This window comes from Sapajus apella, unplaced genomic scaffold, assembly GCF_009761245.1.
Source record: "Sapajus apella isolate SASKATOON/1434 unplaced genomic scaffold, GSC_monkey_1.0 scaffold106, whole genome shotgun sequence".
Lineage (NCBI taxonomy): Eukaryota > Metazoa > Chordata > Mammalia > Primates > Cebidae > Sapajus > Sapajus apella.
In genome coordinates this window covers 592,119-606,136 of record NW_022437046.1, presented here as the reverse complement: position 1 = coordinate 606,136, position 14,018 = coordinate 592,119, and the positions used below count along the sequence as shown (strand labels likewise).

General features: G+C 42.4%; 1 protein-coding gene across 5 annotated transcripts in view; it reads left to right on the top strand.

Annotated features, from left to right (window-relative positions):
- The window catches only part of STIM1 (stromal interaction molecule 1), a 239,417-nt gene that overhangs the window by 28,223 nt on the left and 197,176 nt on the right, over window positions 1-14,018 (top strand). Inside the window, exon 1 of one of the 5 annotated variants that reach the window (XM_032258892.1) lies at window positions 9,925-10,089. The exons of the other annotated variants lie outside the window; for them this stretch is intronic. Coding sequence (XP_032114783.1) covers window positions 10,062-10,089 — 28 coding nt within the window. The 5' untranslated portion in view covers window positions 9,925-10,061. Of the gene's footprint in view, window positions 1-9,924; window positions 10,090-14,018 lie in introns of those variants that run through there. 5 annotated transcript variants of the gene reach the window in all.

The window sequence follows — 14,018 nt, the reverse complement described above, 5'->3', positions numbered from 1 at the left end:
TTTTGAGACGGAGTTTCACTCTTGTTACCCAGGCTGGAGTGCAATGGTGCAATCTCGGCTCACTGCAACCTCCGCATCCTGGGTTCAGGCAATTTTCCTGCCTCAGCCTCCTGAGTAGCTGGGATTACAGGCATGCACCACCATGCCCAGCTGATTTTTTTGTATTTTTAGTAGAGACGGGGTTTCACCATGTTGACCAGGATGGTCTCGATCTCTTGACCTCGTGATCCACCCGCCTCGGCCTCCCAAAGTACTGGGATTACAGGCGTGAGCCACTGCGCCCGGCGCCCGGCCTCTTTTTTTTTTTTTAATTTCATCAGAAATTCCTGCTCACTCCATATTATGGTAAAAACATGCAAAGAGGGCAGGTAACTTCCCAATGTCATATATGTAATTAGGGCCAGAGCAGAGACTTTATCTCAGGTTTACTGATTTCTGGCTTAGAGTTTTGTCGGCAGTCTCTTCTACATTTGTTTCTTTTTCCCTGCCATTTCCCTTCGTGCCTTCAAGGGTCACTCAAGGCAGAACATCTACCTTGTGGGTTTTCAGGAGGTTTGGTTGGTGACCCAGTGAATGGTAGAGTAGCCCAGATAGCAATCTTAGGTATGTGGTATCAGTGTTCTGGGTTGCTATTGCCTGTGAGAGTTCTGTTTCCGTGGCTGTTAGGATTAATGTTGAACTAAGAAGCATTAGATTTTTATGAATGATAAGAGCACACTCTCATGGATATCCAGGAAGCAGGACAGGATGTGTGGTGCTGGGCACTTTTGTGTTGTGGCAATGGCATGAGCTTTGCAAGCAGTCAGACCAGAGTTTGAAATCTGGCTTTGCTGTTGTTTGTTGAGCATTAGGGCTACTGTGAGAACTTTTTTAAGGGCCTCATTATGGCCCTTTAAAAAAGTATTTGTTGTTGGTTTTCAGTTGCCTGAAGGGCATTAGAAGCCCACTAGCATCTGTGACCCTTGCAAGGTTACTTCTTGTTTTTTGATTTCCAAGCATCAGTGGTGACTACCTTGGAGACTATTGGCTGATAGGGGATGAGCTTGAATGCTGTTCTCAAAGTCTCCAGTCTCCGGGTTTCCAGTGCCTTCTCAGGGCAAGGAAAATAGTTTGTGGACAGCTGGGGGATGGTTTCAGTGTGAAACATTGGGAGTAAAATCCTTCTTGTTTTTCTGAAGAACCTTGGCATTAGAATTGTTGGTTCTGGAAAGTCAAGAACACAGTTGTTATTGAGAGATTTTAGTTATTTCTGAAATCAGATATTGCTCCAAAGCTGTTTGTTAAATACTTCTCTACTTTTCCTCAACCCCTGCCTCTCCCCAAAAGAAAAACAAATCATATTCAGACCATTGTGCAATGGTTATATCTTTGGCTTCCTTGGTCCCCTGGTCACCCAACCTCAGCTCTCTGCTAGTACCACTCCAAATTGCTGCTTCAGGAGAGGTCAGTTAGCCCCTTTCCATTACTCCCCACCCATGATCTGGTCTGTCTGGAAAGAGGATGAGATACATAGATCAATATATCCTATTTAAAAGGGAGCTTGCTTTCTCACTAGACACTTTAGACTGCCTGACACAGGAAATGACTAGAAAATCTGACCAATGGAATATAACTCATTGCTAAAATGGCAGGTTTGGACGGCTGCAGGATGAGAGGGCAGGCTTCCTAAAGAGGCAGGAAGGGGCAGCTGGATGGGAAAACAGTGACTTTTGAGTTTTTCCTTTTAGAGTATGGTGATGTAGGCCATTTATTTTTTTAAAAAATGGAAAATCACATAATGTAAAATTAACCACTTTAAAGCGCACAATTCAGTGGCATTTAGTACCTTTACGATGTTATGTAAATACCACCTGTATCTACTTCAAAACTATTTCATCAATCCTAAGGAAATTCATACCTGTTAAGCAGTTGTTCCTCATTTCCCCCTCTCCCTTTCCACTGGCAGCCATCAATCTGTGTTATCTGTGTTTTGTCTGTATAGATTTACCTATTCTGGATATTTCATATAAATGGAATTATCTATTGATTATATGATTATTTTAATTTTATTTATTTATTTTTGAGATGGAGTCTCACTCTGTCGCCCAGCTGGAGCGCAGTGGTGTGCTTTCTGCCCAGTGCAGCCCCTGACTCCTGGGTTCAAGCAGTTCTCCTCCTGCCTGAGCCTCCTGAGTAACTGGGATTACAGGCGCATGCCATCACACCTGGCTCATTTTTGTATTTTTAGTAGAGATGGGGTTTTGCCATGTTGACTAGGCTAGCCTCGAACTCCTGACCTCAAGTGATCCACCCACCTTGGCCTCCCAAAGTTCTGGGATTACAGGTGTGACCCATCGCGCCCTTCCTTGATCATATGATCATAATGGGGTCATATGATCTATTGTGTCTGGCTTCTTTCACTTAGCAGATGGGAAAATAAGTTTTACAGGTTCATCCATAATGTAGCATGTATCAACACTTCGTTCCTTTTTATGGTTGTGTAATATTTCATTGTGTGTTTGTACCATAATTTGTTTATCCATTCATCCACTCGTGGGCATTTGGGCTGTTTCTACATTTTGGCTATTGTGGATAGTGCTGTTAAGAATTTGTGTACACCAGCTGGGTGCGGTGGCTCACACCTGTAATCCAAGCACTTTGGGAGTCTGAGGTGGGTGAATTACGAGGTCAAGAGATCAAGACCATCCTGGCCAACAAGGTCAAACCTTGTCTCTATTAAAAATACAAAAATTAGCTGGGTGTGGTGGCATGCGCCTGTAGTCCCAGCTACTTGGGAGGCTGAGGCAAAAGAATTGCTTGAACCCGGGAGGCAGAGGTTGCAGTGAGCCGAGATCATGCCACTGTACTCCAGCCTAGGCGACAGAGTAAGACTCTGTCTCAAAAAAAAAAAAAACAACGGAATTTGTGTGCACCATTTACTTATATAAGAAACCTATACATCCTGCACATGTACCCTGGAACTTAACATTTAAAAAAAAGGGAATATGTGTGTACGTGTATCTGTTTGAGTACCTGTTTTCAGCTCTTTGGGATATATACCTAGGAGTGGAATTGCTAGGTTATATGGTAATTCTGTTTAATTTTTGAGGAACCACCACACTCTTTTTCACAGCAGCTGAACCACTTTATACTCATACCAGCAGTGGACTAGGGTTCTAGTTTCTCTACATATTCACCAAAATTTGTTATTTTCTGTTTTTTAAAAATTATTATTATAACCATTCTTGTGGATATGAAATAGTGCCTCATTGTGGTTTTGACATGCATTTTCCTAATGACTAATTAATGATGTTGATGTACTTGTTGGCTATTTGTATATCTTCTTTGGAGAAATGTCTGTTTAAGTTCTTTGCGCATTTTTAAAAACTGGGTTTTTTTGTTGTTATTATAAGAGTTCTTTGTATATTCTGGATACTAGACATTTATCTTTTTTAAAAACATAATTTTGGGACAAACCTTTCTTGACTTAAATATCACCCACTAGCCTTTAAAGGTACCTAGCTCTTTCTTGTCTCTTGGGCTGTGCTCATGCTTTTTTCTTTGTCTATAATGTCTTTCTTTTCTCTGGTGGTTGAAATTATAATTGTTCTTCAAGGCTCAGCTCAAATGTCACTTCCTCTGAGAAGCTCTCTTAATTGGTTTCTCCTCCTTCTTCCACTAGTCTGGTGTCGAACTCCTGATCTGCCTGCCTCAGCCTCCCAAAGTGTTGGGATTATAGGTGTGACATGACGTACCTGGCCAATGGGACACTTTTTTATTGTCTGCTTCAAATCTCTAAGTTGTATTTCTAAAGTCAGGGATTGTATTTTATTCATTTCTGTCTTTAGCATTTAGCATATGACCTGACACTTAGTGGATGTTAATAAATGCTGAATGAAACTTGAGTATAGACTGAAGACTTACTTGACAGTAATGACACCATCACTATAGAGAGGGATCAGTTGTGGACTGTACTAGATGAATTAATATAATAAATATTTAAGACCCTACTGTGTGCCAGAAACCCTGCTTGGTATGCAGTAGAGAATAACAGTCCCTATTGGTTTATATTCAGGTAGGAAGATAGGCAATAAACAAGGAGATAAGCAATATAATGCCTGGTGATCATAAGTGCTAGAAAACAAAGTAAAGCAGGGCAAAGGGTTAGCTAGTGATGGGGGTGCTATTTTAGGTAGAGTGGTGGGAAAGGTCTCCATTGGATGACCCTTAAAATAAAATAAAATCAACTCACAAGAGTGTGGACCAGGAATCAGAAGACTTGGGTTCTTCTGTCTCTGTGCTTTGTGACTTAGCAAAATTTTTTAACATTTCAAGGCTGGAGTTTCTTTGTCTATAAAGTGGGTGCAAGAATCCCTGTCCTGGTATTGTGGGAATGTTGTAAGGATTCAGTGAGTTAATGGACATTGAAAGTGCTTTGTTATATGGTGAGTAGCATGTTTGACTTTCCCTTTCCCAAGTTGAGAGGGTGAGTGCGCAGTGTGGGAGCCAGCCAGATGTTTTCAGCACTTTGAAGACCAAATAACTGGTTTCTGCGAGGAACTGTCATGCCAGCTTGTCTGGGAAACTGACTTATGCATCCCTGATCCAGGGGCTGAGAGTGGAACCCATGCCCCAAGTGGTTCTCTACATAAATTAGCAAAAGGGAATAGCCTTGGGAACTTGGGGCCTGTTCTGCTTAGCTCCCCAGGAGGTAGAATGTAGAGACCACTCTTTCTCTCAGTTCAGCTTTATTTCTTGCTATGTCTGAACTTAACCCAGGGGAGTAATAATCAGCAGTCCTCAAGAAGTATTTCATTGAACCAGGGAGCTTTGAGTTCTGCTCTTTGTGGCACTGTGGGCCATAGAAGAGACTAAAACATGGTCTCTATTCTTGTCTTTGGAGAATTTACAAATCAGGTAATTTCTTAACTAGTTAGAGAGCAGCTAAAAAGAAAATGATGTATTAAAGCAAGAGAAAGGAGAGATTAGTGTGCCTTGGAGTCATCCATAAAGACCTTCTGAAGGAGATGGTGATTGAGTGGGCTCTGCATACATAATGAATAGATTCAGATTAGTCGCTCTTTTTCATGCTTCTTTAATGTTTTTTCGTTTTTCTTACATCTGGTTGTACCCCCTACCTTTTTGAAGTCTCTTAGATCTTTATCTGGACCTGATTTATGGCCATTAGCACATTTCAATCATCTGTGTTTAATATAGTAGTTAAGAAAGCAGACTTTGGGCAGGGTGTGGTGGCTGATGCCTGTAATCCCAGCACTTTGTGAGGCTGAGGCGGGCGGATAACTTGAGGCTAGGAGTTAGAGAACAGCCTGGCCAACATGGCGAAACCCCATCTCAACTAAAAATACAAAAAAATTAGCCGGGCTTGGTGGCACGTGCCTGTAGGCTCAGCTACTTGGGGGGGCTGAGGTGGGAGGATCACTTGAACCAGGGAGGTGGAGGTTGCAGTGAGCCACTGAGATCATGCCACTGTACTCCAGCCTAGGTGACAGAGCGAGACTCTGTCTCAAAAAAAGAAAGAAAGAAAGAAAGGAAGACGACTTTGGAGGTTTAAATCTTGGCTCAATTTAACTAGCTCTGACCTTAGGGAATTTATTTAACTTCTGAAAACCCTCAATATTCCCATCTATAAAATGGGAATAATACTTAAGTAGGGTTGTTATTATGATTAAATCCTTGTAAAGGATTGGTGAATGTCTGGCTCATTATAAATATTTATTAAATGTTAGCTGTAATCAACCTGATCACCTTATCCTTCTAGACCAATGCTGTTTAATAGAACTTTCTGTGATGATGGGAATGGTCTTTACACTGTCCAGTATAGTAGCCACTAGCCAAGATGGTAGCCACTGGGCTTCTACAAGTGTGTTGCAGAGAAGGACTGATAGTGGAAAGTCTTGACAGTGAGGAAGGCAGAGCAGTGAGCTAAAGTGTTTTAACAGTAATTTGGTTTCAAAACATAAGTATAGAATTATCATAGGACCTAGCATTTTGCTTCTAGGTGTATACCTATGAGAACTAAAAACAACAGAAACTTGTACATGAATGTTCATAATAGCATTATTCATAATAGCCAAGAAGTGGAAACATTCCAAATGTCCATCAATTGATGTATAAATTAAAAATGCGGGCCAGATTTGATGGCTTATGCCTGTAATCCCAGTGCTTTGGGAGGCTGAAGCGGGATGCTCACTTGAGACCAGGGTTTGAGACCAACCTGGGAAACATGGTGAAACCCCATCTCAAGCAGAAAAATACAAAAATTAGCTGGGCATGCTGCGTGTGCCTATAGTCCTAACTATTTGGGAGGGCTGAGGTGGGAAGATGGCTTGAGCCTGGGAGGTAGAGGTTGGAGGTTGCAGTGAGCTGAGTTTGTGCCACTGCACTCTACCCTGGGTGACAGAGCCAGATCCTATCTCAAAAAAAAAGGTGGGCTGGGCGTGGTGGCTCACACCTGTAATCCCAGCACTTTGGGAGTCCAAGGCTGGTGGATCATGAGGTCAAGAGATTGAGACCATCCTGGCCAACATGGTGAAACCCTGTCTCTACTAAAATACAAAAATTAGCTGAGTGTGGTGTTGTGTGCCTGTAGTCCCAGCTATTCAGGAAGCTGAGGCAGGAGAATTGTTTGAACTCGGGAGGCGGAGGTTGCAGTGAGCCGAGATCATGCCACTGCACTTTAGCCTGGCGCCTGGGAGACAGCAAGACTCTGTCTCAAAAAATAAATAAATAAATAAAAATAAAAAAAGTGGTATGTTCGTATAATGGAATCTTATTTATTTATTTGTTTGAGATGGAGTCTCGCTCTGTTGCCAGGCTGGAGTGCAGTGGCGCGATTTTGGCTCATTGCAACTTTTGCCACCTGGGTTCAAGCGATTCTCCTGCCTCAGTCTCCTGAGTAGCTGGCACTACAGGCATGTGCCATCATGCCCTGCTAATTTTTGTATTTTTAGTAGAGGCGGGGTTTCACCACGCTGGCCAGGATGGTCTTGATCTCTTGACCTCGTGATCTGCCTGACTCAGCCTCCCAAAGTGCTGGTATTACAGGTGTGAGCCACTGCGCCTGGCCCAATGGAATCTTATTTAGCCATTAAATGGAGTTAAGTATTGAGAGATACCACGACATGGATAAGCCTTGAAAATATTATGCTAAGCTGACAAGGCTACATGTCATATGATTCCATTTATATGAAATGTCCAGAGTAGGCAAATCTATAGAGACAGAAACTATATTAGTGGTTGCCAGGGTGTGAGGGGAGAGGGTAATTAGAAGTTACTGCTAATGGTTATGGGATTTCTTTTTGGGGGTAATGAAAATATTCTGAAAAATTAGATTGTGGTGATGATTATATAACCTTATAGATATATTAAAAATCACTGAATTATAAAATTTAAAAGGAAGAATTGTATAGCATGTGAATTATATTTCAGTATAAACACGGATAATTTTTTTTTTTTCAGACAGTATCTCACTCTATTATCCAGGCTGGAGTGTAGTGGCGGAATCACGGCTCACTGCAGCCGTGACCTCCTAGGCTCGAGCAATTGTCCCACTTCAGCCTCCTGAGTACCTGGGGCTACAGACCCATGGTACCATGCCTGGCCAAGTTTTGTATTTTTTTGTTGTAGAGATGGGGTTTTGTGATGTTGCCTAGGCTGGTCTTGAACCCCTGGGCTCAAGTGATCTGCCTGCCTTGGCCTCCCAAAGTTTGGGATTACAGGCATGAGCCACAGTGCTCTGCCAAACATACATAATTTGAGTTTGCTGAGAACTGTTGGTTTAACACAGTTGTATATAATTATAGTTTTCTTTTCTGATTGGAAGTCTTCTACCAGTACTTTAGCTTACAAAGGTGGGCACATTCCAGTTTTATTTTATTTATTTTATTATTTCATTTTTGACTCAGGGACTTGCTCTGTTGTACAGGAGGCTGGATTATGGTGGCACAATCATGGCTCACCGTAGCCTTGACCTCCTGGGCTCAAGTGATTTTCCCACCCCAGCCTGCTGGTAGCTGGGACTACAGGCATGAGCAACCACATATGGCTAATTTTTCTATTTTTTTAATAGACAGGGTTTCACTGTGTTGCCCATGCTGGTCTTGAACTCCTGGGCTCAAACGATCCTCCTGCCTCTCAGTCTCCCAAAGTGTTGGGATTATAGGTGTGAGGCGCTATGTGTGGCCCTATTCCAGTTTTAGATGTGAATCTGAGTATGATCTTAGGCAGGGGCCCATCAATGAATGTGTAGAGGAGACAACATTGTCCTGCTTTGGCTCAAGGGGACTTTTCTTGCGTTTGGTTAAGGATTGGCATGGGTGGGTCACTTCCCATAGTCTGAGGGATGTGGGATATAAAGAATGAATTGTTATCGCTGTTCTGATGATACCTTGAATATCACACATTGTAGGCCAAATATAGGTGTTAATCTACTTGGCTAGAATTCTTTGTAGAGAATTCCCTGGGAACCCAATGATAAAATAGAGAAAGAAGAATAACCTAAGAGGGAGGAGCAATCTGGTGAGAAACATTCTTTTCACCTTTTCACAGATGAGCAATTAAAAATTTGAGGGAAATTGATTTTCTTTTAAACTCTGTAAACAGCTACCGGTGTACTTCCTTATGGCTGTTATCGTATTTTGTGCAATAAGAAGAGAGACTTGGGCTGAGTGTGGTGGCTCATGCCTTTAATTCTAGCACTTTGGGAGGCTGAGGTGGGTGGATCACGAGGTCAGGAGTTCAAGACCAGCCTGACCAACATGGGTGAAACCCTGTCTCTACTAAAAATACAAAAATTAGCCGGGTGTGGTGGTGCGTGCCTGTAATCCCAGCTATTCAGGAGGCTGAGGTAGGAGAATCACTTGAACCCAGAAGGTGGAGGCTGCAGTGAGCCAATATCGCGTCACTGCACTCCAGCCTGGGTGACAGAGTGAGACTGTCTCAAAAAAAAAAAAAGAAAAAAAGAGACTTGAGTCATATATTCAAGGTGTTTCCAAATACATCCAGAAGTGAAAAACATCTGGGATGAATGAGTTCAGGGACTAGTATTGCACACAGTCAGAGGAGGTAGAGAGTACTGTGAGCTTGGTAATAAGAGAGGAAGCTTGGGAAACCCATCCTGAGTCTAGGTCCAGAGGGCAGCATGCATTGGGTGAGAGACTCCAGGGAGAGTAAGGCAGGATACATTCTTGTCCTTATACCTCCTTCCCGGTTTCTGTACCTGCTTTCTTTTGCTCTACAACAAATAGGCCTTTAGCATCTGTTCTTAGCTTGACCCTGCACTGGGCAAAACTGGAAACATGGGCATTATGAAACCTGGGCCATAATTCCGGAAGTACTTAATATATTGGGAAAGGTGGACCTGGAAACAATGGACTCTAATGGCATGGGTCAATGTATGTAATAGACAGAAATGGATTTGATAAGGAAGCGTGCTGACTGACTGACTCTGACTTGGGATTAGGTAAACCTACCCCTAAAAAGGCATTGAGACAGGGCCTGGTTAGAGAAACCTGTTAAGGATATTGCCAGAAGGTGAAGCAGAGGTATAGAATGCTACTTTTGGGGTATGGCTGCTTTAGAGCCTTTCATTTCATTTTCAGATTTGATGAAAGAATAGAGCATCTGTGGCTGGGTACTGTGGCTTAAGCCTGTAATCCCAGCACTTTGGGAGGCCAAGGCAGGTGGATCATGAGGTCAGGAGATCGAGACCATCCTGGCTAACATCATGAAACCCTGTCTCTACTAAAAATACAAAAAAATTAGCTTGGTGTGGTGGCAGGACCTGTAGTCCCAACTACTTGGGAGGCTGAGGCAGGAGAATTGCTTGAACCCCAGAGGTGGGAGGTTGCAGTGGGCTGAGATCACACCATTGCACTCTAGCCTGGTGACAGAGCAAGATTGTCTCAAAAAAAAAAAAAAGAATAGGGCATCTGTATTCAAGAATCTCTTTATCTCCATGACACCCCTTATGCAGTGCTGGGCTGACTGCAGAAGGCTCTTCTCTGTTCTGTACTTTTCTATTGCTGTTTTTTGAAAGATGAAGCCTGAGAGGTACCAGAGCTATGTCAGCTGCTATGGGGCCAGAAACAGGTGAGGCTTTTAGGTCTGCTAGAGTTAAGGAGTGAGGGGTTTGTCCTCTTCAGCTAGCATAAGGCCTTTGCTATGAAACTGGATAAGTAGTTCACATAGCTTGTTTTTCATTTGGGGCTATTTTCAGCCTTGGAGCCCAGCAATGTGAATGATTGAGATGCTTTTGTGGGGTTCAAGCTTTTGCTAGATGCTGTTTGCCAGGATATTTGCCCAGCCATTATCCAGGACATCAGCTTTTCTGAACAAGCAGCACTGAAAGGGTGAAGCACTTCCCTTTTCTCTCAGTGGGCAGTGTAGGAAACGTGAGGGTGGGTGGTCAGTTTAATATTACAACCTAGGTCTTAGGTAGAGATGCTGTATAGTTTGGAACATTACCATATCATCTTTTTTTTGAAATTTTGAGACAGAGTCTCACTCTTGCCCAGGCTGGATTACAGTAGTGTGCTTTCTGCTCACTGCAGCCTCCACCTCCCAGATTCAAGTGATTCTCCTGCCTCAGTCTGGAGATTACAGGTGTGTACCACCTGGGATTTCAGGTGTGCACCACCACGCCCAGCTGATTTTTTGGTGCAAGTGGGACTTAAACCTAATTAGAAATTTCATGTTCTAATTCCAAAGCCTATGTTTTTTATTTTTTAAATTAAAAAATTTTTTATTTTTCATATTTTTTATTTGAGGAGTAGAAAGAATTTTATTTTTTTTATTTTTTATTTTTTCCCATTTATTTTATTGCATTTTAGGTTTTGGGGTACATGTGAAGAACATGCAAAATTGTTGCATAGGAACACACGTGGCAGTGTGATTTGCTGCCTTCCTCCCCATCACCTACATCTGGCATTTCTCCCCTTGCTATCTCTCCCCAGCTTCCCACCCCCCACCGTCCCTCCCCTATTTCCCCCCAACTGACCCCAGTGTGTAGTGCTCCCCTCCCTGTGTCCATGTGTTCTCATTGTTCAACACCTGCCTATGAGTGAGAACATGCGGTGTTTGATCTTCTGCTCTTCTGTCAGTTTGCTGAGAATGATGGTTTCCAGGTTCATCCATGTCCCTACAAAGGACCCTAACTCATTGTTTTTGATGGCTGCATAATATTCCATGGTGTATATGTGCCACATTTTCCTTATCCAGCCTATCGTCGATGGGCATTTGGGTTGGTTCCAGGTCTTTGCTATTGGAAACAGTGCTGCAATGAACATTCGTGTGCACGTGTCCTTATAGTAGAACGATTTGCAATCCTTTGGATATATACCCAGTAATGGGATTGCTGGGTCAAATGGAATTTCTATTTCTATGTCCTTGAGGAATCGCCACACTGTCTTCCACAATGGTTGAACTAATTTACACTCCCACCAACAGTGTAAAAGTGTTCCTATTTTTCCACATCCTCTCCAGCATCTGTTGTCTCCAGATTTTTTAATGATCGCCATTCTAACTGGCGTGAGATGGTATCTCAATGTAGTTTTGATTTGCATTTCTCTGATGACCAGTGATGATGAGCATTTTTTCGTATGTTTGTTGGCCTCACGTATGTCTTCTTTTGTAAAGTGTCTGTTCATATCCTTTGCCCACTTTTGAATGGGCTTGTTAGTTTTTTTCTTGTAAATCTGTTTTAGTTCTTTGTAAATTTTGGATATCAGCCCTTTGTCAGATGGGTAAACTGCAAAATTTTTTTCCCAATCTGTTGGTTGCCGATTCACTCTAATGATTGTTTCTTTTGCTGTGCAGAAGCTGTGGGGTTTGATTAGGTCCCATTTGTCTATTTTGGCTTTTGTTGTCAATGCTTTTGGTGTTTTGGTCATGAAGTCCTTGCCTACACCTACGTCCTGAATGGTTTTGCCTAGATTTTCTTCTAGGGTTTTTATGGTGTTAGGTCTTATGTTTAAGTCTTTAATCCATCTGGAGTTAATTTTAGTGTAAGGTGTCAGGAAGGGGTCCAGTTTCTGCTTTCTGCACATGGCTAGCCAGCTTTCCCAACACCATTTATTGAACAGGGAATCCTTTCCCCATTGCTTGTTTTTGACTGGTTTGTCAAAGATCAGATGGTTGTAGATATGTTGTCTTGCCTCTGAGGCCTCTGTTCTGTTCCATTGGTCTATATCTCTGTTTTGGTACCAGTACCATGCTGTTTTGATTACTGTAGCCTTGTAGTATAGTTTGAAGTCTGGTAGTGTGATGCCCCCCGCTTTGTTATTTTTGCTTAGAATTGACTTGGCTATGCGGGCTCTCTTTTGGTTCCATATGAAGTTTAAGGTGGTTTTTTCCAGTTCTGCAAAGAAGGTCATTGGTAGCTTGATGGGGATAGCATTGAATCTGTAAATTACTTTGGGCAGTATGGCCATTTTCACGATATTGATTCTTCCTAACCATGAACATGGAATGTTTCTCCATCTGTTTGTGTCCTCTCTTATTTCGTTGAGCAGTGGCTTGTAGTTCTCCTTGAAGAGGTCCTTTACATTCCTTGTTAGTTGTATTCCTAGGTATTTTATTCTCTTTGTGGCAATTGTGAATGGAAGTTTGTTCTTGATTTGGCTCTCTTTAAGTCTGTTATTGGTGTATAGGAATGCATGTGATTTTTGCACATTGATTTTGTATCCTGTGACTCATATTTTTTTTTGAGACGGAGTCTCGCTCTGTTGCCCGGGCTGGAGTACAGTGGCACCATTTCAGCTCACTGCAACCTCCGCCTCCTGGGTTCAAGTGATTCTCTTGCCTCAGCTTCCCAAGTAGCTGGGACTACTATAGGCGCATGCCACTACACCCCGATAATTTTTGTATTTTTAGTAGAGACAGGGTTTTGCCATGTTGGCCAGGCTGCTCTCAAACTCCTGACTTCAGGTGATCTGCCTGCCTTAGCCTCTCAAAGTGCTAGGATTACAGGCGTGAGCCACTGTCTGGCTCACCATTATATTTTAATTATTTACTTTGATATCCTCCCACCAGATTTTAAATTGCTAGAAGACAGGGACTTATTACTCTTTATTTTATTAAAAAAAGAAATATTGAGTTATGGCATACATACAGTAAAATGAATTAAATGCTTGGTGAATTTTTTCCAATGTATTTACCTGTGTAACCAAACCACTACCTAGATCAAGATACATTTCTGCATCTTTCTAGAGTATAGCATAGAGATGAACAAACATTTTCTGTGGGGGGCCGGATAGTAAATATTTTAGGCTTGATGGGCTGTATAGGAAGTTGTAGCAGGAAAACAGCCATAGATAATATTTAAATGGACATGTGCAGCTGTGTCTAATAAAACTTTATTTACAAAAACAAGTTGTTGGGCTAGATTTGGCCTGAGGGCCTCAGTTTGCCAATCCCTTGTCTAGCAGGGTGTCCAAGGACAAAATAGAAATTCAGTAAATGTCTGTTGAATTGTAGACAAAGACCTTGATCTTAGAAATTTCTTCCTGATTTTCTAGCAGTGGGGCAGCTTGTATGTCCATGGTAGGGCTGTACTTTGTTTTTTATTTTTTATAGAGATGGGTTTTGGCCTCTTGCCCAGGCTGGTCTTGAACTCCTGAGCTCAAGCAATCCACCCATCTCGTCCTCCCAAAATGGTAGGGCTATAATTTTGACAGGTTCTTTGTAGAACAGGTTGCTTTTTTTTTTTTTTTTTTTTATACTCAGTCTTACTTTTGTCTGCCAGGCTGGAGTGCAATGGTGTGATCTCAGCTCACTGCAACCTCCGTTTCCCAGGTTCTAGCAATTCTGCTGCCTCAGCCTCCTGAGTAGCTGGGATTACAGGCACCCACCTCCACACCCAGCTAATTTTTTGTATTTTTAGTAGAGATGGGGTTTCACCATGTTGGCCCTGCTGATCTCAAACTCCTGACCTCAGGTGATCTGCCCACCTCTGTGTCCCAAAGTGCTGGGATTACAGGCGTGAGCCACTGTGCCTGGCAGGCTGCCTTTTGATAAGTTGT